Raw genomic sequence first — 19,694 nt, 5'->3', positions numbered from 1 at the left:
TCAAACAGGACCGTAGAAACCGCCGGGGGTGGGGGGGCAGGGGGAGGCGCACATAAAATGACATGGCGGACCACATGTGGCCCGCGGGCCTTGAGTTTGACACATGTGCTGTAGACCCTCTTAGATAAAAGTGTGTGATACGTGCTATGTTTTTTTTTTTTTTAACTGGCTGTGGTTTGCATAGGTATTTCAGGTTTTTATTTATTTTACCAAATGACATGAACATGTGATGGAGGAATTTATTTTTAGCTTATTGTGGTCCAGCCCAGATTCACCAAATTTAAGTTCGATAGATTCAGGCATAGAGCTGATCTAAGTTAGTCTACATGTCAATGGAGCAACTGAAGGACTTTTTCCAATAACCACTTCTGTTAATGAAAGGCACTGTATTTCTATTATCATGTAAATAGTTTTATACAGTTTTATCATTTGGTAGTGGATAAATCATGTTTTCAATGATTATAAAGCAAAAACTTAGCTGTTGAAACATTAGAATAATTTTCTCAAGTGTTCAGAAGATCAGTACATTATTCTCTTAGAAAGCTTATTTGGTATCAATCTGCAAGGAAGGTTCAGGTGATGCAGGACAGAGTCAGATTTTCCCAATCCTGGTCAAACCGGGTTTAGAGGATTTCCACACAACCAAAGATGAATGCAAGAGGCAGTTGTTCTCTGACAGGAGAGAGTTGTTCTTTTGGTAACAAGAAATTTAAAATAGTTTTTCCATCAACAGGATGTGCAAAGGCATGTTTTTAGCAAAATATTAAAATAAAGAAATGGCCACTCTTGAACTGTCAGGTAAGAGGGTGGATTGATTGTGTTTTGAGCTAATGGTGCAGCCGGTGGCTCAGGTAGCTTTTCACTTTTTGATAAAAGAATTGACTCAATAAAATACTGAAAGCAAAAACACCAACGTACTGGTAGCACGGAAAGCAAGCTTTGAGGGAAAAGAGCAGGCTAATGAGTTTGATCATGATAGATTTTGAATGTCAATGTATTGGTTCAAGCTGAAGGTTTTGACATGACCAAAATAGTCGCACAAATCAGTCTGAATCTCAGACCACAGCAAATATGTGAAATGAGACGCTCTTCTGAGATGAAAAGAATATTCAACTTTTTGGTGTGCATGCAAATTACTGCATGTGGATAAAACTAAGCCTGTGTATTACCAGAAGGAATAATTATCCAAAACAGCAATCTGACTGAGTGTGAGCTGTTTTACAAAGAAGAATGGACAAAAACTTCAGTGTTTAGTTGTGCAAAGTGTTGAAAATTTACCCCAAAAGTCTTGCAGCTATTATTGCAGCAAAAAGGGGATTTTACAAAGTATTGGCAGAGCTATTAAAAACTAATGCATAGCATAATTTTTCATTTCATTTGCACATACGCACTAGTTTGTGTCGTTCGAACACGTAATATCCCAACAAAATACACAGAAGTTTGTGTGGACCAGAAATTGTTGAACCTTTTTCCAATTATTTTAGACAATAATATATAAAACACAGTGTGATGTAAGTCTTACACATCACCCTTAACTTAAATTTCTTCTGGGAAAGATGGCCACCTTTAACTTTCAGCTTGAGGTGCTGTACTTTTGTTTGGTGTTGTTGTTGTTCTTTGTGAGATGTGCTCAGTCTGCTCCACGAGACCTAAGTGACGATCAGCCTGCCTGTTCTTTACACTGACGCAGGAACACTGTGTTGGGGTCGGGACGGGGCGTCTAAGTATAGCAGGGATTAGAGATTACAGTGAGAGTTGTTGCCTGACTTGTGCGCTTATGTCACTCCTCCACCTGAGTCTCAGACAGACTCCCTGACTGTCACTATAATTAGCTGTCACTGACTGTCTCTGTTTGGCTGCCAAAGCACGGCTTAAGAAATAGTGATGCTCAAATTTACCGAATGAACCATCAAGACCAGAAATAAGCGCATTAGAGGGCATTTAGAGCCTCACTGAAAACGAAACGCCTTTTTTCTTCATTGCTCTTGTGCCGTCACATCGCCATGGCATGACTTGGCAATAGAGAGGAGGGTGACTTTTGAGGAAGTTCTTCTGAATCTGGTGACAACTGCGTGACTTGCTCTACAGCAAGATTTGTGGTTCAGTGTCTGGCGGTGCATTTCTACTTCTTCTGTGACTACTCAAAAGGAGCATTTGTGAACCACTATGCTGCCTCTGTGCTGTGTTTGAATGCTTTACGTTATGTCATACACAGCGGGAATGGTTGTGCAATCATTGCAGAGATGATGGAGAATTTGGAGGGAAAAAAAAAAAGGAAAGGGAACCCTGGGAGAGTTGACACTTGATGGTGCTCGGTGAGGTGCAAACCTTGATCGCGATGTCCCGGCCAGCACTTCCTTGAAACATCAGCGTTGCTTGCCATCTGGCTGATGGCTGCTAGGAACATTTCATTCCTGCTTAAAAAGCAAACAGTCCCGCTTGCGGAGCACACATTGTTGCCCCTGTGCTCTCATTTACATTTCAGTTGGAGTCTGCGGACGCACGAGAGCTTGTGTTGCAACGCAGACGTCTTTTAATTGTTATGTTCATGTTAGGGTTTTTATTGTGCCAGATTTTTACTAAAAAAATGTCGGCTGTTTGTTGTATTTTGAAATATTTCAACGGTTCAGTGATTGAATTAAAAACATCTGTGTATTCTCTGGTCTTATAATCAGGTCTTTGTTTGTGCACTCAATTTTGGTCAATAAAGACATTTGTTCCCTAACAAAACATCATCATGAACAACAGTGAACAGACCACAGAGGTCAGGGACGAAGTTGTACAGAACATAAAATCATTCTCAGGTTGCCAAACAGCAGCCCGAGATTTCCCAGAAGGCTTTTCAAGCCATTATCCAAATACACAAAATTTTATCCAGTATCTCTGTCTAGTTTTTGGTGCAAACATCTTAGCACACTTGAAACAAAACAAAGTTAATTTACAAGTAACTTTTCAGCTAATTATATGGACTTATTTTGAAGTCAATAATTCCTTTGTGCTTATTTTAAAAAGTTCCACTTCCACCGGCAAATTTTTCCACTTATAATGTGGAAAAATGTCTTGATATAAGTGTTTTATTAAACATATTTTATAAACAATTACACAAAGAATTAAATATAAATGCATTTAACATTTTTACTTTTTATTCCACTCTGTGTCAAGCTTAAATAGTGTGGCACTGTATGGCAAAGTCTTCACATGAAAGTAAAGCTCTAATAGTGGCCATGTTATTAAGTGAAATCATATTTTGTCATCTATTTTTTCAAAGTGCTACAGTAGGTATTGATTTTTTTCATTTCAAAGTTTTTTTTTGTTTCATAAACTTTTTCGTCGCTCATTTGTTTAAATTGAGCTCAACTAGATTCTCAATATTTCCTCCTGCTGATGACATTTCTGCCTGTTTTTTAATAGAATATGAGGCATTGCATCTCTAATTCTCTCTCACACTCACAGCTAATTCAAGTTGGGTGTGTGCTGCTTTTGGCTGCTGTTTAATTGTAATTTCCTACATTCAGCACCATTTGACTTAGAATAGTAATTATCAGGCAGCGTGAACGTGTAGCTGCCTTAATGCTCCGTCTATCTCTGATACGTTTTTAATAAAGTCGTTTGGAGCGTAAATTACTTTCTGCAGCTGCTCCGCTGCTGCTTTATAGACTCATTAGCCGTGAAGCATTTGGCCAACAAGATATTTATCCACTTCAAGCCACATTCTGCAGCCATTGAGGTACTTTAGAGCTTCTTCAACATGTTACCTTCCTTTCTTAGACTAATTACGTGATGCATCATTCATGATTCTATATTGTAGGTCACCTTCTTTATTATCACCACTAGCTGCACGTCTCTTGTGGTTTTTACATAGAATTATTGCCTGCCAGGTTGTTTATCCCCCCGACCCCCGGGGGATTCTTGGCATTCTGATACACTGCCTGTACATAATTTAAGACAAAAGAGCAATATATAGAATACTCTCTTTTACTTAATACGATCTCGACCTCTGTAAAGGCCAGACTTGCATGCTTTAATATGGCAATAGCAGTGAATCTTTCTCTTTTTTTATTATTATTTCAGACTCGAGTTTTTGTGGCACAGTGAGCTGAAAATGCGTGGACGTGAGGGAGTATCGCTGACAAGAGTTTTCTGGAGGTTCTGCCAAACCCGGATGCTGGTGGCGATCTTCTCTCTCCTCCTCACAATGGTGGCAGGCTTCGTTGGACCTGTGAGTACCATTCAAATCCTCTTTCTGTTCATGCTCCTTTGAGAATTAAACCCTCAGGGTTCTTGTTTGCACTATAAATCTCTTCATTCACTGTCTTGCTAGACTTGCTATTTTAAAGCAAAATAAAACCTTTGATGGTGATGGAGAAACTCAAAATAATTTGTGGTCAGAAATGTGTAGTTCTTTTTTTATGTCTCTGCTTGTTTTTTTTGTTGTTTTTTTTACCTATTTGCCCTCAGAGAAAATATTCAATAGGTGCATATTTCTAGTCTTTCCATATCAGATATTTGAAATAACTTCACAACCTTGTTTAAAGTTCAAATTTACTTCTTATCTAAATTCTCTTGTATTGTTCCTTTGTATCCTTAGCAGTTTATTTTTAATGCTGCAGTATGTTTGCCTTGTTTCATCAGTGCTGCCAACATTTAATAGCATTAACTGGATTTAGTTTTTGGCCAGTGACGCATTTCTCTGCCATTGCTTTCTAAACTGCTTGCTGCACATGATTGCACAGCAGCATCGTGTGGAGTTTTTCCTGCAGTTTAAGATGTGATAAAGATATTTAAGTGGTCTTGGATTTCATATGCATCACTGGCCACATTTATTTGCACCCACTTCTAAAGGTATGCAGAAAGTCTTTAAATTGAAAATGTAAATGCATTCATGCAAAGTGGGAATACCTGACAGAGGACTTATATTGTCTTACTGAATATTGAACCATTTGTTTAAATGTCATATTTTCCTTTTCTTTAGTTGACCAAAGTTTCTAGAGGTTTCTGGTTCACTTCTAATCAGTAACCCGTGGCGTTCCCTGGGTAATAAATGTAATATGACACTGAGTCCGGTTCTTTTAGCCCCTGGCCACTAGGCTGAATGAGGATCCATATTTGTATTGACATCTTTGTGAACAGGGTAGTAAGGGTTGCAGATAAAATACATGACTCCTGTTAGAAAAGTGCTGCATTGTAGCATTTTGGGCGTTGACAATGGTTTTCGTAATAGGCATTAGACACCATCTACATGCCAACCAGATTGTTTGTGTTTTTTGGACAGAAAAGGCTTTTCTGAGTGTGCCTGACAAATTTAAACATGTGGAGTTTGTTAAGCTCTACTAGGATTTTAATTGCAGTTGTGTTGTTTGATCAGATGAGAATAGGGCTAGTTTTTTCATGGCTTTAGTGGTTTTATAGATCCATCCATCATTATACTGCTTAATCTAGGGTTGGGTCACAGGGACAAGAGCCTAAGCAGAGAGACGCAGGCTTCCCTCTCCCCAGACACTTGGAGTAGGACCTCGTACCTGACCCGGAGAGGACACTCTATCCTTTTCTGGTTCTCGACCATGGTCTCGAATTTGGAGGTGCTGATTTTCATCCAGACCAGGTGTCTCTTTCTGCAGATGCAGGCATCTGCAGAAACAGACACCTGATTCTAAGGTTAACAAAACCGATCCTATCATCACTTGACTGCTCCTACAAACGCTAGGGGGCTGAGAGCGGGCCTGGAATCAAACCCAGCACCTCCGGGTCGAACTGTTGGGTAAAAACCACTCCAGGCACATCAGGTGTGAAATGAAAACACACCTTGTACTCACTGTTGAGCACTCTGCGGGACTTGGGAGGCTGTGGACCTATTTTACTTCCAAAACCCATAGAGAACCTTGTTACAGTGTGTCGTGGCATCATTGATGTTTTAAATGAGAAATCTAATGAGAAGTAAACTGGAAATGGGTTAAAAAGTCAAATATGGGTTGCTTATGGAAAAAAAAAATCAGATTTGGGTCCCATTTGGCTGTACTGTGACTATGTAGCCTAAGTGTAGCTGGTATTGAATGAACTATTTTACTTTGGAGCTACTATTTCTCATTTTATTTCCCTTTCAATAATACACTCTACACTCTATCAGATTTTCTAAACTGAACAGTTTTTCTTTCACGTCTTTCTTTTTTTTCGCTGCTACATTTTCCCTCCTCGTTTCTGTCCACACTTAGGCTCTGCTGGTCCGAGCTCTCCTGGAATATTCCCAGAGCTCCCAGATTTCCGTGCTGTACGGCCTGGCTCTGGTAGCCGGGATCTTCCTCATGGAGCTGATGCGCTCCTGGTCTTTGGCGCTCATGTGGGCTGTGAACTACCGCACCGCCACGCGCCTCCGTGGGGCAGCGCTCACGTTTGCTTTCCAGAAGATCCTCCGCCTGCGCAACACTAAAGACATCACCCCAGGCGAGGTAGGCGGCATCAGTGGAGAGGGAATAGAGTTGCATCTTGATGGTTGAGATGGTTGACCAGTGCACCAGTCCTGATCATTTCCTTACAAATCTCACATTTTTAGGGCGAGATTGACTAAAATTAGTCACACGGCTTAAATCAATAAACACAAGGAGTTGTCTTTGCTTTTCCTGCCCAGCTGATCAATATCTGCTCCAGTGATGGCCAGCGGCTGTATGAAGCGGTGTCAGTGGGCTGTCTGCTGGCTGGAGGGCCACTGGTGGGAATACTCGGCCTTTCTTACACTGCCTACTTCCTGGGCCCCACAGCTCTGCTGGGATCAGCCATTTTCATCGTCTTCTACCCAATTATGGTATGATTTCTTGTTGAGGCAATGGAGAAGGTGATGCTTTGTGTGTCAGTCACTGTGTCCATCAGAGTGCCTTAGAAAAATCTGTATGCTCCTTAAGTCCTGTCATGTTTTGTGTTAAGCTTCAAACTTTAAAACTGTTGACTTATTAGCTGATTTCTGAATGCTTTGGTTGCACTTATTCTTCTTTAATGGCCTCAGAGTAAAGGGGACTGGACAACAGATGCATGCAGATATTTTATACATTTTATTTGTAAAAAAGTTGAAAAGCTGTCATGTAATGGCTCAGAGCCAGACCCAAATGAAGGGCAGACAGAGATATCTCTGAGCAAACAGGATAAGTAGCTGAAAGAACACACAGGAGCAGAATATAAATACCAAAATAAAGCAAATCCAAAGTCTGAGAGACCTTGACAAAAACCATGTATTGCTTTCCTTTCACCACTTATTTATAGACTACTTTGTGTTGATCTGTCACATACAATTCCTGTAAATTGCATTTAAATTTCTACTTGTAATGTGAGAAAATGTTAAACAGTTTAAAGGGAACAAAGAGGAAATTTCAAAAGACTGAAGAAAAAAAACAAAACAAACTCTGCTGCTGACTAAATCTTTCTTGCAATAGTTTCTACAGACTTTTCAAGAACCCCACCAGCACTCTTAATAGCATCATAACTATGTGACCATAAATCTCCCATCACCTTTTGAGCTGTTAACGTCAAATTACACCAATTACACCTCAGGCACAGCCGGAGACTTTGGTGTTCATGTGAAGGACGTTTATCACTCTAGTCTCCCGGAGAGGCTCCACAGCCCAGCTAATACAAGTGTGTCTGCTTTCATTTCCTCTCCTGCCACTTATTCTGTCATCATTTTTTCCCCCTTCCCATCGCCGTCTGGACAGATGCTCGCGTCGAGGCTGACTGCGTATTTCCGCAGGAAGTGCGTGGCGGTCACTGACCGCCGGGTGAGGCTCATGAACGAGATCCTGGGCTGCATAAAGTTCATCAAGATGTACTGCTGGGAAGACGCGTTCTCTCAGAACGTTCAGAGTGAGTGCCTGTAGACTTCCTACATGACTCAGTGTTTACATGCAATGGGCCTGTTTCCTGTTTTCTGTGCCTCTCTGAAGAATCCAGAGCTGCTTTGTTCTTCTGTGGGCTCATGCTCACTTTATTTTTAATATCAGTCACCTGCAAATGACAGGAGATTACTCCATCACCCCAAATCTGTTTTCCTTTAAGTGCTTCTCAATGTTTTCTACCTCTATGTAGGTGCTAATGTTTGGAAAATCTGGATTGTTTTTTTTGTTTTGTTTTTTTCACTAATGCACTTCTGGTTTTTCCATAGTTCAGACTGATTTTAGCATTACCCTCTTTCTTTGACAAGTGTGCTTTGCTGATTCTTTTTATTTCAACTTTGAATTCAAGTCAACTCACAGGAATAATGATTGAACCAGTTTTTATCATCTGTCACAAACAAAATCTCTTTTTTGCATATTTTTATACTTCAGTTTGGGTCCCATGGCTTCTAAAAACATCTTGAACGCATGAAGAAAACCACCCAGCCATTTTTTAGTGTCTGAAAAATGAGCCATTTCATAAACTTCCCAACTAACGAGTCACACTGAGCTGCTACCTAGCAACCGCATCCAAGCCCTGGCTGTCACCTAGCAACACAAGGGGACCTCCAGCACATTTGGTCAGCTGGTTTTATGGCTGTATGTTCTGTATAATGGCTGATTGAAAGATAAACGTTTGGTTGTTGATTTACCATTCAGAAACCACTTGCTAAATTATTGTTGATTGTGCAGGAGACTCCAGTTCTTCTTTCCAGAGAAGTACGGTTGTACAATTGTGCATATGTTTCTACCCATTTTCACATGCGAGTGTAAATTTTGAGTGGGAGGCGTGGCCAACAGCAGCTTATTTGGGTTTAAAATGACAAGAGGCCCTAAAATGGCTCATTCTGAAAGGAACTCAAAGAGCAGACTAAAATGTCTTTATTTAAGAATAATTTTATTAAAAAAACATGTAATAAACATGTTCTGAATAGCCCATAAATCTATCCTAACCTGTTCAAGGAAGCACAGTAGAGCACCTTTAAGGACAAAGTGAGAAAAAAAAAAAAGGTTAAAATCGGAAATCGAGTTTGGTCTAAAGAAAACATCCAAGAGGTTGTGTTTAAACAATTTTGCGCAGCCTTTCTCTCCATGTCGTGATATGTTTACAGATAAGGATCTTTTCCTCCCCTTTTAATCGTTCTCCAAATTAATCAAGTGGGGCTCAGTTTTACTGCTGTTCTGTGATGACCTATTACAGTGATAAATAATTGGTGTTCAGTTTAATTACCTATGAGCCTTACGGGTTACAGAGCCATGCCTTTCAATTAGTATCAGCATTACATGGATGATCAGGGTGTTTGGCCTGGGTGTGTGACTCATTCTCTGCTGCTCACACAGAAATTCATCTAAAGGGAATCCAAACGGGGAATAAGACGTTCCGGGAGGACTCAGAGGAGGGAATTCTCATATTTCACACACTGTACTGCTGGAGCCTAAGATGCTGAAGCTTTTTGTTCCTGCGTTGGCGCCCAGTGCGCCTGGGTAACAAAGCAGCCAGCGTATGCATTGAGTAGATACAAGCATGGAGGAAGGGGTCAGTTTTTGGGCTTCAGGCCCGGAGCGTTATCAAGCCTCAGCAGGTTTTTAAGCTCCTGCAAGAGAGAGGTTCTTGTAGTCCCTCTTGGATCTGTTTTTCCATGCATGTTGTGCTGGTTAGTGACTCTAGGGGTGCTGTTGATTAAATGCTCATTGGCGGACCCTTTGGGAGTCACTCAACTCCTACTTTACTTTGTTTTTCCCTGTCCTCTTAGTCATCTCTCTTTTTCATGTCTGTCCCACAGAGGTGCGGTCAGAAGAGAGGGGGATACTGGAGAGAGCCGGGGTCGTCCAGAGTCTCACAGTGGGAGTGGCTCCAGTAGTCGTCGTGATAGCGAGTGTGTGCACTTTCACCCTGCATATGGCCTTGGGCTATGACCTCACTGCCGCTGAGGTATTCATGCCACGTCATGAACATAACTGTACATTGTCAGCTTTGCACGTGGTTTGTTTTTTTAATTGTTTTTAAACAACATCTCTGTCACTTGCCTAATGAATCCATTCAAATTGCTTTGTTGTGTTTGTTTTAAAGTCATAACTGAGAAAAACATCCTGCAAGTCACATTTTTTTTTTGTTTTTGTTTTTTTCTGTTATTCATAAGGCTTTCACTGTAGTTGCTGTTTTCAACTCCATGACCTTTGCCCTGAAAGTCACACCGCTGGCTGTGAGATCCCTGTCGGAGGGGGCTGTCGCAGTCAGTAGATTTCAGGTGAGAAAGACGGAAACGTCTACAGAAAATATACGATGCCTGTACATGGGGATTTTTGTGGTAGACTAATCTTTAATCTAAATAAAATCAAGCACAACTAATGGAGCACACCAGACAGATCTGAGACAACGTGATGGAGAAGTTTAAATCAGAGTTAAGATACAGACACAGCTCAGGTGGGAGAATCAGCTGACAGGACAGGACAGGATTCTGTTGGAGGACCAAACATGATTTGATTCTCCAAAAAAAATGCTTACACAGCATTTTATTTGATTCCAGATATAAAATATTCACTTAAGAATTGTGTAAGAAGTGTGGGGGACTTCCGGAGGGGTCTCTAACCTTTTCAAATCTATGCAATGCTTTTAATGCCAGCACAGTCGTGTGCCATCTTCAACGTGTTTTTATCTGCATCCTGTTCTGCCGAGCAACAGCGGTGTGTCTGCTCTTGCTGCACTAACCACAGAAGCCTGTGGTAATAATATTGTGTATTATATCCCTGTGTTACATTGTGTCATCCAGCTCCGCAGGTGGATCAGGGATTCAGGATGACTAATTTCCGATTCTCTGTTCTCTATCTGGACCTTACAGTTGATTTCAGAGATGGAGAACACATGGCTTACTAACTACAGACCCTACAAATCAGGTCTTTATATGAGAGTGGTATTGTTAAAAGAAACCCATAAGTAGTCATGTTTCCAGTTTACCACAAACATCCCCGTGGTGAAGCACTGAAACATACCACTGTTTTTTCTTGACAGATTTTTATAAAAAAAAAAAAGAAATCCTTGTTTAACTTTTGATTTACTTTACAAATATCCACTATTTTGTCAATCTGTCACATTAAAGCCCTATAAAACACACCAAAGTTGGTTAAATGGGGAAATGTTCAAACAACGTGGCTAATTTTGCAAAGCATTTTAAAATGTCGTGGTACATCTAAAAATGTAAAAGCCTTTTTTGGGGGTTGAAAATCTAAATTAAACGTAGAATGTTGGTACTGTGTGAGAATCGGCAAGTGGCCTCTACCTAGAACAAATGAAAAGGTGATCTTGTTGCTACAGACCTTTCCGCCTGACCCCCATACTGATGCTTTGATATCATGTTTCCCAACACACGGTGAAAGTCACATGTTGGTGAGAGAGGTTTCCCAGAGCCAGCTGGGGTTAAGTAAGCAGACATTTCTGCCAAAGATGCATCAGAGGGTCCAAGCTCCTTTCTAAATTCACTCCAAAGCATGAATTATAAAGTGCTGAAGAGCTTAATGACAGGCCAGATTCTACTTAAAAGCATTAGGCTCTGTAATGCAGTCACCAGTGCGGTGCAAGTCCATCATTATGTAACAGAAATAATGATAAATCTCATGTGAAAAAAACTTTAAGCCAACCATGCGATAAATTCTAGTTTTGTTTAACCTCACAGAGGCTCTTCATGATGGAGGACAGAGAGATGATTTTAGCCAAAACGGAGGATCCAAACAACGCAGTGGAGTTTGTGGACGCCACTCTGGCCTGGGAGAAGGCGCGGCCCCCTGTTAAAAAGCCAAATCCGCCTCCCAAGAAGCGCAGTGGGATACAGCGAGTGCTGCGCAGGGAGAAGCTCAGCCTCTACATTTCCACAGACAACACCAAGGCAAGTCAAGATGCTCCCAATGCGCAAAGTCTCCTCACAAACATGGAGCAGGAGAGCCCGCAAAGCACCATCTCCTCCACCCAGAGCATACGGCCGCCGCTGCACAAGACCCTGCACCGCATTAACCTGCAAGTCAAAACGGTAACTCCACAAATAAGCCTAGGGTGTTTGTAGAGTTTTGCAGCAGCTCAACAAACCCTAATCTTAAGTTTTCTAATCGAAGGGATCCCTGGTTGGAATCTGTGGAAGTGTCGGAAGTGGGAAGAGCTCACTACTGTCGGCTTTACTTGGACAGGTTTGATTCAGTGGCTTCGTTTAATTAAACACAGTAATCCCAGAAAAAGCTGAAAATGTAACATTTAGTGTTTTCTTTGCTTCTATTTTTCTAATTTTGTACAACAGATGACTCTGGTAGAAGGTAGAGTTGCCGCAAGTGGTGGCTTCGCTTACGTTTCCCAGCATGCCTGGATCCTCAACGAGTCTCTAAAGGAGAACATCTTGTTTGGAAATGAGTTTGACTCGGTCAGGTAAAAATCTCATTTTAAGTTACAGTAAAACAAATCTTAAGATTTAATATGTGGCATCTGAAGGATTTTGCATTTGTTTCCACTTCAGATACAATGCCGTGCTGGAAGCATGCTGTCTTCTCCCAGATCTCGCTGAGCTTCCATATGGAGATATGACTGAGGTTTGTGTGTTTTCTCTCTTACGGGACGCCTCGTATTTTATTCACTAAATATCACAGGCTGCTTAGTTTGATACTTGTCATGCAGATTGGAGAACAAGGCGCTAACCTGAGTGGTGGGCAGCGTCAGAGGTTGAGCCTGGCTCGTGCTCTCTACAGTGAGAGACCCGTACTCCTCCTGGACGACCCACTCAGTGCAGTCGATGCCTGCGTGGGGTCACACATCTTCAGCAGGGCCATTCGCAGGGCGGCCAAAGGGAAAACGGTTCTGTTTGTAACACACCAGCTGCAGGTCAGAACCATCTGTCAACCTCAGTGCATATTTGTGATATAGTACAGACTTCCATTACACTTAGAGAAAAGTCTGAGATCTACGTCCATATCCGCTACACAACTGAGATCCAATTCTCCATTTTTAGTTATGTGATTTGCCAGAACAGTGGCAGTCTGAACCTTTATTACCTTAGCTTTTGCCAGAAGTCTCTCTTTCTGGCTGCCAAGCGAGGTTTTTTTTCTTTTTTTCTCCTCCTTCTCCTTCCTGAAATGATGGTGAAGGTAAAGGCTGGACTCCAGGTGCATGACTGGAGTCTGATAGGATTTGGCTCATTTTTAGTCTACCTGGTGATCATTTTCAGCAGGCATAGCAGTTGATGCTCGACTGGGACTTGAAAATCATTGAATGCATCTTATCAGAATACAAGTAAATTATTGAAGCGTGACTCAAAATTGTCTCTATTGATCTTCGATGATGAAATTTTGCCATCTCACTCTGTCCTAGTCCTCTTTGCGATCCATTTCCATGTGTTTTTATTGTGTTCAAGGTAAAAAGTGCCACAATTCAATGCATTAAGAAGTTGTTAAGTAAATATTTATAGATGTGGTCATCTGTTAATTAATTAATAATTTAGGTAAATAAAATAATTAAGAATTGTATTATTCAATTAATAAAATAAAGAAAAGTATGTATTAAAATTAGCTTTTATCATAAGTTAAATGTATATAAAATTATTCAACTATCTTATGTTTAACTGTTCCATATTTCTGTGTTGCATCACATCATAAATTATTTTAACTCTTAGCCTCACCTTTCAAAGTCAGTGGGCGGAGCTAAGCCTGCTACAGTCTAACGTTGTGTTGCTATGCAGGTTAAGGAACCATTTGTCTGTTTCAAAAGACTTAATGACAGTTTAAATAACATCCGAGTGGACTGTCATCCAGAAAATATGAAATTTAACATTTCATTATTTCAGCATTTTATTAACGTTGTACCTATGTGCATAAACATATTTTACATAATGCTACATTTTAGCTTATTTACTTATATTTGATTATTTCATTAATGAAATGAATGTATTTCTTTTATTTTACAGCAATTATTTATTTATCATTGCTGCCAAATTCTATAAGTGTTCTCACATGCATTTTGCAGCAATCCTGCGGAATAAAACTAAGCAGCATCCTTTGAAGGAAGAATTTAATTAAACACTTACAGGAAACAAAAACGATCTGTGTCAAAATAACTCTGATCAGTTTGGGCCTTACGTGATGTCATCAGTCGTATGTGTGCGGCAAAGTCTGTTTTTCGATGGGCAGATTTTGTCTTGATTAAATATCGACTTATAACAAAACAGCTAGAGAAATAGAAAAACTGACCATGACTTGTTGTTCTTTTATAAGATGAATGGCATCTAAAGTCAGCGCCATTGATTTTACAGAAAAGTCTGGCCCCGTAGCTTTGAAATGTTCTTTTACAACCCGTTTTTCCAATCATACTAAAACGACCATGAACCATTTGAATTTAAGTCTTCCCGTTTTTATGTCTGTTTTACATGTCTATAAACAACAGCTGCAACCCTTTTACCTTTTTGTTTCTTTCTTTCTCAGTATCTGCCCGAATGTGATGATGTCATCCTGATGAAGGACGGGCAAATTGTTGAGCACGGCAGCCATGCGCAGCTAATGAGTAAAGAGCGTGACTACGCTACCTTATTCAACAGCATGCAACAGGAGGTAAGGCCAGGGCCACGCGCGGGACAGAGCCTGCTCCTTTGAATAAAGGATCTTTGCCCCTCGATGCACATCAATACAAAACATTACAAGCTGAATAATGCATGAGTACAGATAGTCGGGCCCGACAGCAGAGAAATGTTAATGTATACAAGGTCTTTTATTATTTATGTTGAATCGTTTCACTGGTGAGCTGCAAAACGACCGTGTCACTTATATCTCTGTTTAAATTCAGGGTGGTATTATGGCACTAAGCTGATTGTTTTTTTTTCTGTTGTTTTTTTGTTGTTGTTTTTTTTTTCAAATCTGAGCTTTTATTTTCATATTTGTCTTCCAGAATGTTGTGAAAGAGAACTTAAAGAACAAACTGAGGACGGAAGAAGTGAAAACAGCTGACGGCGTTGCTGAAGTTGCCACGGTTGAGCCAAAGGTGGAAAGCAAGAGCGGAGGTGAAAGACGCTGTCTATTCCTGTTACATCTGAGGTTAAAGCTGAATGTTGATATTAATAATTCTTTTATTCTTGGTCTTTTGTTTCAGAGCGCCTGATGAAAGCAGAAGAAAAAGGCTCTGGTGCAGTCGCCTGGTCGGTTTATTGGGCATACATTAAAGCTGCAGGAGGGCCACTGGTCTTTATCATCAACATCGTCTTCTTCCTGTCCACAACCGGCAGCATAGCCTTTAGCAACTGGTGGCTGAGCCACTGGATCAGGCAGGGCAGCGGGGTAAGTTAGGAGGCCGCTTTTCATAGAACAAAAATTTTGTTTTATATCCCGTATATGTTATAATTTATTTTCTCATCAAAAACATTCCTGGAGTGTTTTGGCTCATTCATGCATGTTTGAGTAATCCTTGAATTTTGGGACGCCTTAATGCTCATACAAAGTGACGTCGAGGCAAGCTCCCGATAATGTCAGTTCTGTTTTGATGTTTAACAGCATTGATTAAAGTTGATCAAGACAACAATAGATAATAACAAATTTTCATAATAAAATTAATTGGTTAATTGATTTCACTGCATCTTTCCAGGGGTATTGCAGTAAAAGGCACTGAATAAAAATGTAGCCCACACTTTTTAGAGTTCGCTCAGCTTTGCATTGCTGTGTCACAAACAAATCACATTAAAATACATTGAAGTTTGTGTTTGTGTCATAACAAATGTTTAACCAAGAGATATTAACCTGCAACTCTCTTTGACGAGCCAATCACGCACAGGTGTGTTTGAGAAGGGAATAGTTATAGAGAGTTATCCCTTCATAATAGAGAGGGGATAGTTGAACTGCAGGACTGGACTTGGCCTCTGTTGGTTTAAGGGGTGGGAATACTTTTGCAGAGGGATTGTGGACACCTCTCTTTAGCGTGCGTTTTGGCTCCCAGAGGAAAACTAACTACTTTGCTTCAGTGAGTTGCGGCAACAGACTGAGAAGTAATCTGAATCCGCGTGATTAAAAAAGTAACGGCACCTCGGTAAACTTAATTAAAAACAAGCACGAGCAGTCGAGAAACAGATGTGCAGCAAAGCAAGGAGTCGACGCCGCGGACGGCATGTGCTCCGAATAGTGAACGTCACCAGGCCGGCTGGATTTGATGTTCTTTTTTGAAAGCCAAACTGTGCTTTTCTCAATTTCATTAGGGAGCCAAATGGGGAATTTTCCTTTTTTCTTTCTGTGTTTGTAATTTGTTGCTCCATCTGCCCTCAGAACACATCATTAATCTCTGCAAATGAAACGACGGAGAGCAACAGCATGAGGCTCAACCCCCATATTCAGTATTACTCCACTGTTTACGTCGCCTCCATGGGAGCAGCGCTATTTCTGAAGACTGTGAGGGGGTTGGTGTTTATCAAGGTAAGCATCTTTACATCATTCTCTTTCTTTTTAAACACCGAAGATGAACTTTAATTTAAAATCTTCAAGTTATTAGTGTTTTACAGTTTAATGCTCCTCTTGTAATTGTGATTTTTCACGCTCGCATGGGTGCAGCGCCGTAATGGAAAGTAGCTGCAGGCCAAATCCATTTAGCATTTGTCCGCTGCTGCTTTTCACAGCTTTGCGAAGGCAGTGCGTGTCTGTCTGGGATTGAATTAAAAAAACCAGAAATCAACAAAAGAGTTTGTGCTTATGTCAGCGCCCCCCTCGGGTGCACATCTGCTTTTTCACACTAACCCGTTCTGACACGACATCGTGGAGGTTAGTCCCCCCCGACGTGAATGCGTGCCACTTGAAATTGCTAATTTTTCAAAGATGGATGATCTTTTTTTACCTCTAGCTGCGATGAGATCTTTGTGAGTGTTAAATATTCCATTAATAGAATTAATTTGTTCTTTGCTGCCACATGTAATTTCTGTCCAATCGGTGAAATGTCTTTTGCGAACTGGGTCGCAACCTTTATGTAGGCCTCCCAGAAACTCATTATGAATTGGGATTTGACAGCCGAAGGAAAACAGCCACCCAGCTCCTCACACATGCTCAGCATATGGAGTGCTGGTGTTGGTAACATGTGGCTGCCGATGGATTGAGCGACTCGATCGCTGAGTGATTCCCCCCCGATCCTCCTCAACCTATGACTGCTGCCGTCTGCTTGTCCAAGTTGTTTGTTTACATGTCAGGTTCTCATGTTCAAACATGATTTGTCGTCTGCGTTGACAGTGCACCGTGAAGGCCGCCTCTGCTCTCCATGACAAGCTGTTCCAAAGCCTCCTTCTCAGTCCGATGCGGTTCTTCGACACGACGCCTCTGGGTCGCATCCTGACCCGCTTCTCCAGGGACATGGACGAGGGTGAGGCTTGATTTGCCTTGACTGAGATCCTCTCCCCCAGGAGGGCTCTCAGTCAGCGAAGTCACCGTAGTTGACAAGGTGTAGTGCAGAGACACAGTGTGACTTGGCAGAGTGTGTTTCCCTTGCGAGTTGCTCTCTGTTATCCACTCCACTTGTCTTTTCTTTGTGCGTCAAGTTTTTTTTGTTTGCATTTTTGACTTTTGTTCAAAACCCACTTCATTCTTTCACTTTTTTATTGAAAAAGTTTATATATAAGAGCATTTTGGCTTCATGTAAAATTCCATAAAAGTGCAAATGCAGACCTTTTAACACTGGAACTCCAAGGGCATCTTTTAGTAAAAAATATTTGGAAAGTCTAACTTTTTTAGTTTTAGTCAGGTTGCTTGATCGTCGCCAGCAACTTTTCCACCTATATTTAAACATCAGTATACTTAAATGTGTAGAGCAAATGCATTTGATTAAATGGTCAACACCAGTCTGTCCACTACTGGAAAAAGCAGGACTTTTGTCAGCATGCAAGTCTAGAACATCCAGTTGTGTATTTGACAGAATGCCAAAGGAGCGAAGGCATCAGCATCAACCTGGGACAAACGTGGCATTTTATTTAGAGAATGAACTTCGATATTTAACATATCAGCTGAGGCCTACAAAGTCTGAGATGAACATTTGGTCATTTCTGAGCAAAATGAAGTTGGAAAACTAGAAGGAAACTCCAAAAGTGTTAGTCTCAGACTCTGTAACCCTCAGCTGGCATGTTAAATATTGAAGTTCATTCTCCAAAAAGACTGTAAAATACCATGTTTGGTTATAGAACCCAACAGATTAGGACAAACCCTTCATGTCATCAGTCAAGCACGTTGGTGGAGGGACGATGATCTGGGCTTGCCAGCTGACTCGTAAGCAGAATGACTGGAAAAGAAAAAGAATAAAAGTATTATAATGGTCCTGTTAAAGTTCACACCTCAGCACAAACAAATATATGTGGCGGCCATTTAAGAGAAAACTGCATCAACAATGTCCACATAATTTTATCAACTGGTGCAATGGTAAAAAGAAAAAATGGCGGCAAAATTAATCTACAACAATCTGACGACTACTGCCATGAAGAAAACAATAACTTTACTGAAGCTGCTTCTGTTGCTGCTTAAATTGATTCTAAACGTTTTTCAGTCAAATTTAATGAATGTATTCAGACTACATGGCACGTAAGAAAACATAAAGTCATTTTCAAGAGACCTATAACTGCCTGAAAATTTTTTAAAAAGCTCTTATAAACACAAATCATGCATTATTTAACAGAGGAGCTTTCCTTTTCCCATGACTTTACTTTGTTAATCCTGGTCAAAGTGCCTCAAAACATGTTCATGACTAAGAACCAAACTGGTCTTCAGTTGCACAGAATGCCTCTAAACATCTGGCACCACACTGGGCCTCTGATGTGGTTCCTTTCTCATCTTCACAGTGGATGTGCGTCTGACCTTGCAAGCCGAAATGCTGCTGCAGAACCTGACTCTGGTGCTGTTCTGCCTGGGGATGGTGGGCATGGTCTTCCCCTGGTTCTTGATCTCCATCTTACCCCTGAGTGCCTTCCTCTGTGTCATCAATCGTATCTCCAGGTCAGACTCTCATCTCTCCGGTTGTCTGGGAATTTTCCCCACTGGCAGCTGAGTGTTTTTCTTTTATTCCACATGAAGCTGATGGCAGTGGTTACACTGTGAGGGACAGAAAAACATTTAAAACGCAAACATTTTGCCATAACTGAGAGATATATGTTTTATTTTTCACATGAAGTTTGGTCAGATTTAACTTCAAATAGTGAGGAAAAAATGTGTGTGTGTGTGTGTCTTTTTATTCTGTGTATGTAAACTTCTGGTTTCAGCTGGCAAAAATGAAAACAACTATAAGGCACTGCATCTTCTCTTCTTTCCATATGTTTCATTTAATACCTGAACTTTAGCATTTCTTTAATCAGGTCTGACTCCAGCTGGCCTCTTCAGAAATCACTTTAATTAAAAAAACATCTTCATTTGGAGACACTTAATTGGTGTAAAATGCAAGAGGAATTAAATATAAGCTGTAATAAACAGCAGACTTGAGCTGATTCCCGGCGGTCAGTAGAAAGTAGCGATAACCCTCGGCAGCGCCGTTTAAAATGGACCATCTTACCCAGTCGCCACATCCCTGGCAGGATATAGATGGCTGTTACGTAAAAGTGGATCTCCCATTGAAATTACCCACTTTTAAAAAAAATGCTTTATTTCTGGGATTTCTGAAGTTAGACTGCCCAGGGCATAAACACGTTTGTGTGCGTGGCTGCCTGGAAGGGAGCAAGTGTCATGTTCTTTCCTCGTCTCCTCAGAAGCTTTTATGAGGAAGCCAAATGATTCATGCGAGACTTGTAATTCCCAAACTCTCCTTTTCTGTCTTGGCAG

The 19,694-nt window shown here is 40.9% G+C and overlaps 1 protein-coding gene across 1 annotated transcript in view; it reads left to right on the top strand.

The window, feature by feature from the left end:
- Positions 1–19,694, top strand: part of LOC106949978 (multidrug resistance-associated protein 5) — a 45,582-nt gene that overhangs the window by 12,191 nt on the left and 13,697 nt on the right. The window contains exons 4-20 of the mRNA XM_015036555.1: positions 4,072–4,219; positions 6,210–6,443; positions 6,623–6,796; positions 7,698–7,845; positions 9,698–9,846; positions 10,055–10,162; positions 11,585–11,935; positions 12,018–12,089; positions 12,197–12,321; positions 12,410–12,482; positions 12,568–12,771; positions 14,364–14,489; positions 14,824–14,935; positions 15,025–15,209; positions 16,185–16,331; positions 17,133–17,262; positions 18,725–18,878. Of these exons, the coding sequence (XP_014892041.1) occupies positions 4,072–4,219; positions 6,210–6,443; positions 6,623–6,796; positions 7,698–7,845; positions 9,698–9,846; positions 10,055–10,162; positions 11,585–11,935; positions 12,018–12,089; positions 12,197–12,321; positions 12,410–12,482; positions 12,568–12,771; positions 14,364–14,489; positions 14,824–14,935; positions 15,025–15,209; positions 16,185–16,331; positions 17,133–17,262; positions 18,725–18,878 (2,640 nt within the window). The remainder of the gene's footprint in view (positions 1–4,071; positions 4,220–6,209; positions 6,444–6,622; positions 6,797–7,697; positions 7,846–9,697; positions 9,847–10,054; positions 10,163–11,584; positions 11,936–12,017; positions 12,090–12,196; positions 12,322–12,409; positions 12,483–12,567; positions 12,772–14,363; positions 14,490–14,823; positions 14,936–15,024; positions 15,210–16,184; positions 16,332–17,132; positions 17,263–18,724; positions 18,879–19,694) is intronic.

Source organism: Poecilia latipinna, unplaced genomic scaffold, assembly GCF_001443285.1.
Source record: "Poecilia latipinna isolate Pla-1442-1.1 unplaced genomic scaffold, P_latipinna-1.0 Scaffold372, whole genome shotgun sequence".
Classification (NCBI taxonomy): domain Eukaryota; kingdom Metazoa; phylum Chordata; class Actinopteri; order Cyprinodontiformes; family Poeciliidae; genus Poecilia; species Poecilia latipinna.
Note: the sequence above shows the minus strand (reverse complement) of the source record. Positions and strands in the feature narration are given on the sequence as shown.